Source organism: Colius striatus, chromosome 18, assembly GCF_028858725.1.
Source record: "Colius striatus isolate bColStr4 chromosome 18, bColStr4.1.hap1, whole genome shotgun sequence".
Classification (NCBI taxonomy): domain Eukaryota; kingdom Metazoa; phylum Chordata; class Aves; order Coliiformes; family Coliidae; genus Colius; species Colius striatus.
Window position 1 is genome coordinate 7,741,188 of NC_084776.1, and position 12,399 is coordinate 7,753,586.

The 12,399-nt window shown below is 44.8% G+C and overlaps 1 protein-coding gene across 1 annotated transcript; it reads right to left on the reverse strand.

The window, feature by feature from the left end:
• Positions 1-8,778: 8,778 nt before the first annotated feature.
• LOC104559925 (urotensin-2 receptor) lies at positions 8,779-9,927 on the reverse strand. Its single transcript, XM_010205101.2, has one exon. The coding sequence runs from the start codon at positions 9,925-9,927 to the stop codon at positions 8,779-8,781; it is 1,149 nt and encodes a 382-aa protein (XP_010203403.2).
• Between the last annotated feature and the right edge of the window lie 2,472 nt (positions 9,928-12,399).

Below are 12,399 nucleotides of genomic sequence, written 5' to 3' on the forward strand. Positions count from 1 at the left end.
CCCATCAGTGGGGGGAATTTTTTTGCTTTGCTAACCCTCAGGAGAGAGCTTTTCTCCATCTCTGTCTGACAGAGTGTTACCCAAAGCTGCAAAAGTCCTTTCCTCCATGCACACTGTCTCATCTCTCTGTTTCAGTGCTCTGCTGTGAGGTTTGTTCTGGTCTGATGTTTCCAGCTCCTGTCCAAGAGAAGTGCTTCTGCACATTGCTGAGAAACACTGGGGGGTAACACACACAGATGCTTGAAGGCTTGTGTGGATAAGCCCTGTGAAAGGCAGTTTCTGCAGTTTCTAAACCCTTCAAAGCCAGTTTTCAGGTGTAGTTTGTGGGCTTGGATTGGCTATGGGCAGCTGCAGCGGGTGTTAGTGCAGCGTTATGCAGTGCTGTGGATACTTCAAGCTCCCGAAGATGCAAATTCAGCTCACCTGCCTAAGGAGAAACCAACTACATTTAACTAATACAAGGGTCATCTGACAGTAGGCTGCTTTCCTTAGCCAATCTATGCAAAATGATAGCTAATCCATTTGGGCAGCATTTTTCCACGTCAGTGATGGATTTACCTGACTAGTCAGAGAAGCTCCAAATACGCAAGTGCAGCTCTTTCATAAGCACATATCCAGAGATATCCATTCTTTTCCCAGCAGGGCAGAAAGGCTGCTTTATTATTCATTGTGGGAGGGGGTGGGGGTGTGGAAAAAGGATAGTTGCTGCAATGGGTCTGGAGGCAGCTGTACAATCTGAGACAGGGCAGAGCCATCCCACAGAGCTGCTAACAGTGGCCATGCACAGAGTGAGATCCCTCCTGATACAGAGACATCTCCTACTGCTTCCTCACTCAGGGACAGAGATAATGTGTGCTGTCTGTGTGGACATCTGACACCATGGCACCAGCTTTGTCCAGGATTAAAGCCTCTCTGTACTAAATACCTTTGCTTTTAACATTAGCAGCTGAAATTTGTTGTTTGTGCCGCAGCTGCTTTTGCAGTCATCGGTCACCTTTGGACTGAACACGTACACAAGCTTTGCAAGAGATACTCAGTGTCCTGGGGAGCTTATATGCTGCATTGGCAAGAGGGACAAAAGTTGGGGCAAATTAGTGATGACAATTTTAAACACAGGAAAAATTAACTGACTGCCCTGGGCCTGCAGGAAAGGCTGTGTTGGAGCCAGCCTAAGTCAAATGTCTTCAATTTCAGCCAAGAGTCTTCAGCATGTCACCATTGCTCCCCTCTGTTCTGTGGGGACACATTGATGTCTTGGTATGGGGAGGGTACAAGAAGCACCCCTTTGTCATTGGGAATGGTTTTTTGTTGTTCAGATGCAGAGATACAGACTGAGATTTTGCTTTTTGCCTCTAAGCCTTTGAAGTTTTTTCCTCCAAAGAAAATGTCTAAAGCAAGTATTTGTGATTCTTAAAACATCCAAGATAATCCTCAAGCACTCCAAACCCAGGCATCAAAACCTATGGGCTTCTCTTTTCAGTCAGGGATTTTAATAACCTAGTGTTCCTGTAAAATGGGAGAAAGGTAACTTGGGTCTTTGTTGGTTGAATACATCTACTCCATGCACTGCAGTCAAACTCTTTAACTTCAACAGGGAGTCTTAGGGTGGCAGGTGCATGCATGGGATAAAACCTTCTCCCAGATGGGCATAGGCATGCCTCTTACTTACCAGCACAACTTCCTTGGACAAGGGCAACCATGAAGAACAACTACAATGAAGTCTGCATGAACACTAAGTGATCAGAGTCCCACAGCTAGTCTTGCTGCATGGTGCTTTGGTGATGGTTTTTTCCTCTTAGAGGTTATATAGGTTTTAGCTCCACCCATTAATTAGGGATATTATAAATTAAAGCTCTTCTCTTGCTGGGATACGCAAGTGTGGAAGTATTATGTTTGCTCCAGGGTATGCTCTGTTGCAAGTTTCCCTGAAGAAGATCTTTTTAAGCACAGGTTTCAAATCCAGACAAATTTGGACAGCAGAAAGCGAATGAAGCCCCAGCAGTTTACGAAGATGTGTTTTTGTTTAATTAGCTAAACTAAGTTGTGATCAACCCACCAGCTAGTACTGATTTATGAAGGATTGCTAATTGGGAAACTGCTGTTACTATTTTTGGTCCATCAAAAAGAAAGCTGGGGACATGATGATATTTTAATGTAACCAGATGGCCAAAGCTATTATACTGAAAAACATCCATGAAGGAGAAGGCTGGAGCAGCACAGGCTGCCCTTAAAGAGAGGAAATGTACCATCTTCTGATACTCCAAGGACTGGAAAGCTTTGGAAATTCTACCTTAATGTTGTATTGTCTTGCAGTGTTGCTAATGTGACCTGGGGTAGACTTCACATTTGAACACTGTAAGTGCTAGTAAATGGAGTACTTTAAAATTCACTAGATCATTTGAGATCTTGGCTGTTACAGCCGAAATTCATACTTAGTGGAGTCAAAGGGTCAAAAATGTTTTGATTGTGGGTGGGTTTGTTTCTTTGTCATTTGGGGGTTTTGTAGTGTGAGTTGATATAACTGCATTAATCCCAGGGGAAATCAACATATTTTTATTGTTTAGAGACTTGGCCATGTAGTTTTTCCTTGATGATCTCAGTTTGCTTGAAATAAGAGACCTGTAGGCTCAGCTGAACACACAGGAAAGGTAGACTTTGTGTAAGATGTATTTCTTCCAGAGATGTCACCCTGAACTGTAATATATCTCCATGTTTGGCCTCTATCCTTTATAGTCAGACTCTTTTCTGTGGGCTACCTCCATATTCCAGCTAATACCAGGTGGGACCCAAGTGCTGCTCTACTCCTGCCTTTCTCCTCTCCAGGTTTTGCTAATAGTTGCCAGACTGTCTGAATATTTTGGCAATACACAAGACAAGGATGACATCCCCTCCATTCTTTTCCTCCCTTGACTCTAGTAGCATTGCTTCTTTCATTTGAAGTCGGGTCTAGCATCTCCAAAGTGGACTTGCTGGAGTCTCCCTTGGTGTAGTTCTAATCCTCCTTGAGGTTATCCTATGGGATCAGTGGAGTCAGTGCTGCTGGGGCTCATGGTACACTGTGCCTTGCTGTGCCTTGGTGCCAAGACCTGGTTGTTCTAAGTATTGAGCTCTCTCCAGTCCCTGTTCTGGATACAGAACTCTAATTTGCCTCAAAGGATATCAGAGAGTACTAGTGACTCACCAGACCCCAGAGATATTCTGCAGGCAACAATTCCAATTGCAAAATGCTTGCAGTTAATGAATTAATTATGTTACACTCTCCTTCAAGCAGCAAACCTGAAACTAAACAAGTGATCAGCAGGAGACTCGCTGGGTGCATCTCCCTTAGCTCAAATAAACAGCACCACAGGAAAAGCCAGAGCACACTCTTGCTGCCTGGTGTGCTCAGAGCTGTGCACCACATTCAATAATTAAAAACAATCAAGATTTCTTAGAAAAGAAAACCTTGGAAAGAGTGTTGCTACATTGGTTCCCAGAGCATGTGGGTACCAGCTGCTGTTGTGCTGTGGATGAAATCTCCCTCCTTCTCCTTCCTCCTTTTTCTTTCCTTTTGAGGCATAGTGATTAAGAGTTAGAGACCTTTGTTGTAGTGTTTGAACCTCAGGTCCATAGGGCTCAAAAAGCTACCTTACTGATGCTCATACTTCACTGCTACCCTTTGCCTTTCTTTCCCTCAAGGATTCATTTATTGTGAGGGTCTGTCTGGCAGTGGGTACACCACTTGTACTGCCTTTGGCACATCTGAAAAAACAGATCTTGGATGTTTTGTGGCTGGAACTGCAGTTGGTGCCAAGGAATTAGCTCTGTTATTAGACTTACAGGATGTCTGTGTGAAACGTGATGCCAGAGCCAGCCAGGACAGTAGTTAGAGTCAGAACTGCTGTGGCAAATCCTGTCCTGTCCAATCCTGTGACAGTGGATGTTTCAGTCTATCACTGAGGCACGTTATTTCACTGATTTCTTAAAATATATTTACTCTTAATTTACCATTTTCCTAGCCAGCTTTCAACTAGCAACACCAGCTACTTGACACATAATTAAATCTAATGACAGTTAAAATTATGCATGCTTGAGTGTTTTGGTCTTTGAAACTAAATTTATGATATTTGCACTTTCTCTTGTGGCAAAAACATGAGCTCTTCTTGTAGACAGATGGCTTTCCAGGTGGTAAACATTTGGGAAGACTGGATTTAGTAGCAAGCCTGCAGTGTGCATATAAAACTGGCTTTTTTGACTGATGGAGTCCCTGATCTCCAACTATGTTGATGGGATATTTGTTCTTGGGAAAGCAGAATAAAAATGAGCTAAACTTTCTCTTAATATGTTTACAGCACCTACTGCATCTTGCCAACTGCTGCAGTTTGGCCTTTAAGCTGCCTGGGAAGACTTGTGGGCGTCACACACACAGAGTGGATTTATGTGCTTTATCCTGTAGCATTCAGACCTCTAACATTTTTGGTTGATAGCTGCTTGAAGTATACACTAAGGGAAGTGAAGTAGCTCTGGTCATAGCATGTGACAGTCTGATGTTGCACTTCAGTAAAGGTAGAGGTGATAAACTGAGGAAAATGTCACCATTTTTAATCAGAAGTGGCTGGACTGGGTTGAAGCATTTTTGCTCTTGGTGCCTTTCTGCACAACGAGCATGTTTGCTTCTTGCATTGCTGATGAGCATGAAGTCAGTGACTTATTATAGCTCCAAGGTCTCTTTCCTGAGTAATAGGAGTTAGCAAATGGTCAATCATTGCATACATAGACTTAGGATTATTTTTCCCTGCATTTCTTTGCTAACATCAGCAATAGATTTATCTGCTGCTTGGCACTCAGAACCTGAGATCTTTTTCTGCAACATTTGCAGTTGGCTCTCAGTTTTACCACACTGAAAAACGAAATCAGCAGCAAATTGTCTGCTTTTGCTCTACCTCTCCTTTCCCAGACTACTTTCAAATATGCCTCTGTGTTCTTGCAGCATAATTTTTTCTCTGCTATTACACTGCCTCCTTGATTATCTTGATTCCACCACATTTCTGGTGTACATAAATCAGTCTCCTTAATTGCAAATCAGGTGTAAGCACAACTGACAGTTGAAATATTGAATTTGGAGATGTAAAAGTGATCAGAAGCATTTAAAATGGACACTTTTTCCTTGAATATGACAGCTCATGAAATAAATACATGGCATAGATCTCCATGCAGAGCTGGCCTGGGTCCAGGGATCTAGGATGATAGACAGCGTGCCTGGGTGTCACTTCAAAGGAAAGCTGGCCAGATACAAGAAAGGGTCTGATACTTTTCATTCAATAAATTCTTCACTCATGCACTGGAGACAGTTGGAGTTTGATCTGGAGAAGGAGTAATGGCTGAGTGAGGGTGTGAGGATCATGCATTTTGAGAAGAAGGGGAAAAAAATCCAACCAAAGCCAGTGTGAGTGTGTGCTGCTGGAGCAGCTCTTCTGGGCCCTGCATGGGGGAGGCACAAGCATGGCTGGGGCAAGGATTTTCAGTAGGGGCATCCTGTTGGTGGTCATGGCAGGCCCAGATGGGACAGCACCAGCAAGAGAAATGTTTTTTTGCTAGGCAGCTCTGCCAAAGTGCAAATTTGCTCTCCAAGATCTGCTCTGATGTAAGCAAACACTAAAGAAAACACTGAAATGATAAGTTTTGTAGCAAGCATCCCAGAGAAATTAAAGGAGATGACCTGCTGCTCTGGAAATCCCACCCCTTGCAACCTGGCTACATCATGGACTAATGACCTAGAGCTAAAGATGTAACCTAGCCACTCCTTGTCCAACTTGGATCTCTAAGTGAAATGAAACCATGCATCATGTTTTGCATTCCCTTCTGGGGGCATGTGCCAAGGTTTTAATCTGGTTAGAGGTGGACTGAAGAATCGCTGCCATGGTTCTTTCCCAGGGAACAAAGTGGGACACCTGCACAGGTTAAAAGGGTGGCCCAAAGCAGCCTCATCTTGTGCTCTTGCAATCACTGGGTTGCAAGAATAAGGAAGGAGCTCAGGTTGGACACACGTATCAGTCAGCTTAAACCAGACTCCATCCGTGGGCGAGAAGGAAGGTTTGTGCCTATGATTGCTCTGACTTTGCAAATGGGAATTGGACAGAGAGTGGCCACTGCACCACTCTCCACTGTGGATGCCCAACCTGGTCCAAGTGGGTTTTGGGCAGAGGGATGCACAATGTGATGAGCAGCTGCTGTTTGCTTTGCTATGTTTCATGAGAGTCCTGTGGCTTGAGCAAAATGGACAGAGGGTCTTTAAAATCGAGTGTAAGGAAATTGATGAATGAAACTTCATCTTGATGTGACAAATTGTGTTGTTTTGCCTCCTAAAGGCTGAAGTGAGACAACTCAGTACTTGTGAAAAAGGAAAAAAAAAGAGAGGATAAATCTTTTCCAGGAGGATTCTTAAATTTCTGGGTGGATTTGGAAATAGTTTGGGTAACACAAACATCATCCTTTTCTGGCAAAGGAACTATCCAACCGAAAGCATTGCCTGGCCCCAGCTGTGGTTTGCTGCCTGTGTCAGTGGGCACCTGGCCTGTCCTAAAGCATCTCTGTCCTGGCCCTTTTGGACACTCCACTGGTCATGATGTATTTGCAGCTATACTTGCTTTGTGTCTTGAGGCATTGCTAAATGCTGCCTGGCTTAAATTAGCAAAAAAAATGGAGTTTTGACTTCTACTACCTGGAGTTCAACTGGTGAAATGCAGTCTGTGGGGCACTGAATGATCTGGAGATGGGGGGTAGATTTAAGATGACAGGATGGTGAAAGAGTTCCTGATCTCACCCTACAGAGAAGAGTGAGCTAGGAAATAAGGTGCATGTGTACTGTGCTTTCTAAAGATCCAACCCACAGTAGCTTTCCTTCACAGCCATGGGAACTGCTTGTGCTGAGCTCGTCTTGAGCTTGTCTGGATATTTCTGAGCAAGGAGAAGTTACAATGGCAGTTTCAAAAAAAACCTCAAAATCAGGCCAAGCTTCCCATTCTGACCCATGATAAACACTTGACTATGTAACTGGAAAATGGTTCATGAATAACAGGCCTCTTCACCTCTCATGCCTGGGCTTCCTCTTCCTTACGGTGTGGTAAAATGATGCTTTACTCTCTCTAATGGGCTTTAATTAATGTGTCTCCAGCCTGAGGATGGTCTGAAAACTAAAATTACTGTTAGTGTAGGAAATAGCCAAATATACTGTTATTTCTGCTCCTCTGAAAACAGGAAGGGAATAGTCCTGAAGTAGGACTTGCTGGGCAGCATACTGCAGTGTAAGCAGGGGGCATGTAAGGTGCAGGAGGGGAACACAAAGTGAGGGGCTTCCAGTTTCTGCAACAGTTCAATGTTAAAACTGCACACAGTCCTCTTTCCTGACATGTGAAAGCTTCCCTACACATAACAAACTTTTAAGCCCATGCATGAAAGAAGCAATTTCTTTTCCAAGTGTATCACCCAGGGAGGGTGGACACTGAGCCCTCAATTCAGGTTCTGTGTAAGCAAAGGGAGCTCAGTGCCAAGTGGTGTCTCGCACTGCAGTTCTGGAGTTACTCCTCAGCATTCATTTGCTTATAATTCTGTAACCTGGTTAGAGTTGTGATGGCATTGCATGGTTGTGTCCTTGCTAATGAGGTAATGGGGCTAATGCAAGCTGAGGACTCCTGCACAGATGTTGGCAGCATCCCAGGAAGGTACTTTTAGACTCATTGGAAAAGTGCCAGGCATCATGGAGGATATATTTATACTACTGATGCTTTATCACCAGTGAAAGCCAGGTCAAGTGTTCTTGGTGTAGGCAGGACTATATTCAGTTTTTGTAGCAGTAAAGCAAAATCATCTCCTGTAAAGGGAAAACGTAACCTCACTAATAGGGAACTAGTGCTTTTATAAGTGAGAATATTAGGGACTTCAGATAGCATGGCTTTGTCCATTGGAAATCATATCTCCTCACCTCCTCTGTCCTTTCCTTCTGGACTTAGTGATGCAGGTCTGGTCCTAGGTGCCCTGAGAATAACAATATCAGTGGTTCCCAGTTCCAATTGATACAGATTGGCAGATACAGTTGTCCAGGACAGATGATGCTCCCTAAGTGGGTACTTGTGTTTGGGGTCAGTGCATTAGGGGATTGCTGAGTGTTCTCTGACTGGCACTATCATGGAAAGCCTGTCTTGCTAATATGAACTACAGACACCTGTGTGAATGGAGAATCAAGCCCATTGCACACACATGAGTGTAAAATAAATGTGAACACCACCAAAACCAGGCTGAATATCCCTGGATATGCCTCAGTCACGTTGTCCAGTCCTACCCCAAATTCAAACTGGATTGCATGTCACAAACATCAGCTGCTTTGTCTTTATTTCATTGTTTTCAGTTCTCATACAACTACAAATTTAGCATTACTGCTAAAGAAAAAGAACAAACTATAGCCATTCACTGGATAACATCATTTTAAACTCTGTGAGACAGCTGACACTACTAAAAATCATGGCCCTATTATAGGCTTTCATTATTGATGGCTGCTTGAGGAGACATACATTGTAAAATATAAAGATAAAAAGCAAAAGGCTGTTTAGGTAGATGTTCAGCTGAATGTTGCTAGTATCAAATCAGTGGCACTGAAGAAAATGAGAGCAGACATACAGCACAGCTCCTGGACTAAATGTGTGCACATTATGGATCTGCTCAGCCTTTGCCTTCATGATGTACACTTTAAATCAGAGCAACACCGAAGACAATATTGATTGTTCTTGGAGATATATTTTACCTTCAGGCACTGCTGTTTCCCAGAGGAGCATGAGCAAGCACATATGTTTCTGTGCAGTGCTGACTGCTTGTGGACAGGGATCTCCCTGAAATCCTCTGAAACCGATTCCTTCTCTGGAAATACCCACTGCTGCTGCTAAGGGACCGCTGTCTGTTCTTCAAGTACTCCCTGTAGTTCTTGGTGAGCAGGGTGTAGAGGAAGGGGTTGATACAGCTGTTGCTGTAGGTCAGGCAGGTTGTCAGATAGTTAATGTTCTTCATCACCTTGGGAGATAAAGGGAGGGATTCATAATACTGGAAGAGCAGCTGCCATATCCAGAAAGGCAAGAAGCAAGCCCAGAACACCAGCACTATTGTGAAGATTAAATAGAGCACTTTTTGGTTTGGCAGCCTCTTGGTCTGCTTGAAGGATGCTGTTTGTGACACCCAGTAAATCTTAGCTAATCGGATGTAAAGGTAGCCAATGATTACCCCTGGCCCCACAATGCTCGTACCAAAAAGGATGGTGAGATAGACCTTGTAGGACATCTTGCTCCAAGTGGGTAGGCAGATGCTTTTGTTGTCCCTTTGCACCAGCTGGATCATGATGAGCATTGGAAGAGTGAGCAGCAGTGACACCAGCCAGATAACAACAGCAATGGCCTTTCGGTAGCTCTTGGACCTCTTCACTGTGTCCAGGGGCTTCAGCACGGCAAAGTAGCGCTCTGTGCTCATGACTGTGAGGGTGAAGATGCTGGCATGCATAGTGAGGAAGTCCAGACTGAACAGGATGCGACAGCCAATGTCCCCAAAGTACCACTTCTGAATGAAGTAGGTCCCAACGATGAAGGGGATGGTGAGAAGGTAGAGCAGGTCTGCCAGCGCAAGGTTGATGATGTAAATGTACATGGAAGCAGATGATCGTAAGTAGTGACACATCACTAGCAAGGTGTAGACGTTGCCTGTCACCCCGATCACACACATGAGGGAGAGGATTGTCCCAATGGTGCAGATGGCAATCATGTCCTCCATGGAACCAGGGGCTGATATGCCATCCCCAGTGGCATTGGTGGAGGCGTTGGGTCTGATTCTGAACAGGCTGCCCTCGCTTGTGTCTGCCACCATGGAGGGGGTTGCAGGAAAGTGGCTCTCCAGCTCATCAGTTAGGGACATCCTCCTGGCCTTTAACTGCCACAGACTTTGTTCATGCCACAGGGATCTGAAGGTCTGCTCCTTCTCCTCCAACAAACGTGAGTGCTGGAAGATGGTGAACCATTTCTTAGTGGGGTCTCACCCAAGGAAGATTTGCATTCCACACTGAAAGAAAGACATCAGAAACCAACATATTAGAAACCTGCCAGAACAACACACATGATGATTTAGCAGCTACGTGTCCCTCAGCACATATCTACCCAATCTGCATGTACCAAAGGTCTTTACCACTGAAACCGCTTGTGTGAAGCTCGTGCTGTTATTTGAAGAGCAGAGTGTTGAGGAGTGACATACCTTACTGTGTCCATGGAGAGGGAACAAAAGAGATTGTGTGTATCATTGGCCCCACTTGCTGTAATCCTTAAACTTAGTTTGGGGTTGGAGGGAAAAAGTATCCTTCCTAAATTCATAACAACAACTTACAGACCTAGCAGCATGATTGCTTAAATCCCTTTGCTAAACTCTTCAACTCTGAAGGAGTAAAAGACCACCAAAAAAGGAAAACAAACTTTGGGTTTACTATTTGCAGCCAAACTGTCTGTTTTGTGTAAATACTTAATACACCCAAAGCACTGTCCAGCATTTTTGCAGTGTTTTCACAGAGCAGCTTCCCTTAAATGAGAAGCTCCTGCTATGTCTTCAGCTATAGTTTCAGATTGTATTTCAATGGTGGAATGAAAAAGGCATTTTATATCTACAGAGCAAGGTGTAGGTGTCACTGTGGGTTTTTTATGTGTGTGTGTGTACAGATTTTTTTCATGATGTCTGTCAAGTGTGATCCCACAGGTTTTCATGTGTCCCTGCACAGAGCTACTTCAAACAGACCTATCTGTGAACCAGCCTTACGTAGTGAGGTGTGTGATTGCAGTGTGTGAGGCATGTAGTCACTCCTGGTACATGGGAGCTTTTGGTTAGCTCAAGCTCAATGCTATACAAATCATGACTGTGTGGCTCTTAATTTATACTGGCTCTGAGTGTAGGCAAAGGGAGATCACACCTACCTGAGAGAAACACTGAAGAAGTAGCTAAAATGCCCAGATTTTAAGGCATACCAAAAGCCTGTGCTAACCACTGCACACAGAAGTGCCTTTGCATTATGTGTTTTCTAGAGCTCAGACTGTCTCTTTGTTTGGAGAGCACTGTGAGAAGGGGTGCTGGACCACCTTGTCTTTGCAGGGCTCAGAAGGCAAAAGCTTCCCTCTACGTGATTCCACTGGGCAGATTGAATTTGTTCTGTCCTTGGAATTTGCAGCTCTTCCCAGTGAGTTTGGTGTCCTTTTGCCTTCATATCAGCTCTGACTCCTTTGTCTCTCTCTTCCCACTAGCTTCTTGTCAGCAGGATTATAGCACCTGTCCTTTCTCCACTGCCCTTGTGTCAAAGACCCTGGCAGAGACCTTTGTAGCCCTTGAGGATGGACAATGTTCATCCTCTTCATGACTTGCCCTCACCTTCTCTTCTTCCCATTACCATGTGCTGCAGTGATGGGTGCTACAGAAGTGTCATGCAAAAACTGTAGAAAAGAGAGCAATCCAGTACAAAGGGAGACTTTTCATCACTTAACAATTGGGATAGAGGTGCAAAGAAAAAGAGAAAACCCCCAACACACAGACCCCATCTCCCACCCGAGACCCTTGGGTACAGGGATCTGAGAGGGTTGTTCTGCAGTGGTCAGTGCTCCTTCAGGCCATCACTGAACTGGTTTCCACCAGCTTCACCAACGTCTCAGCTTTCTCAGACCTTGCAAACAGGAGTCTGCCCCCTCTCTCCTTCCCTCCCCTGCTGCTGTGCAGCCCCTCCTGCTTGGCTTTGGGCACATGTAGCCAGCCTGTCCCTGTATCAGCTTGCTCCCTCATCATCCACTCTATCAACATTCATCTAGGAGCTGTGCTGCCAGGAAAAGCCTTAGGTGTGAAGGAGATGGGATGCTGGGGAAGCTCTGCAGCTCCTCCACCACACAATCCCAGCACACTCAGGTAGAAATGAATGGCTCTGCACAGGATGCTCCTGCTAAGCCTGAAGCTGGTCACACACACAGCTATCAAGCTCAGTTGGATTAGTGATAGCTCATTTTCAGGAGCACATTTCCATGACCCAGGTGCTGTCTTCTTGTAGCTGCCTCACTTTATTTTCTGGGCACTTGTAGCAGTCCTGTGCTGTGCCCATCTGTGCAGTTCCCTGGTGTGGCAGCTGCTGCTGGAGGAAGCTCAACACACCGCGTCTCCCTGTGCTGCTGAACCTACGTTTTGCTTCATTCATAAAATCACTACAGCACTGATCAACCTGGACACTTCACCTGCAAACAGAGCCCATAGCTGGGGAAGCCCTCACTCCTTGAGGAGGAAAAATAAGCAAACTGGGGAAACCTTGCATCTTTTAACATTTACTGCACTCATACATGAACACACACACACACACACACACACACACACACG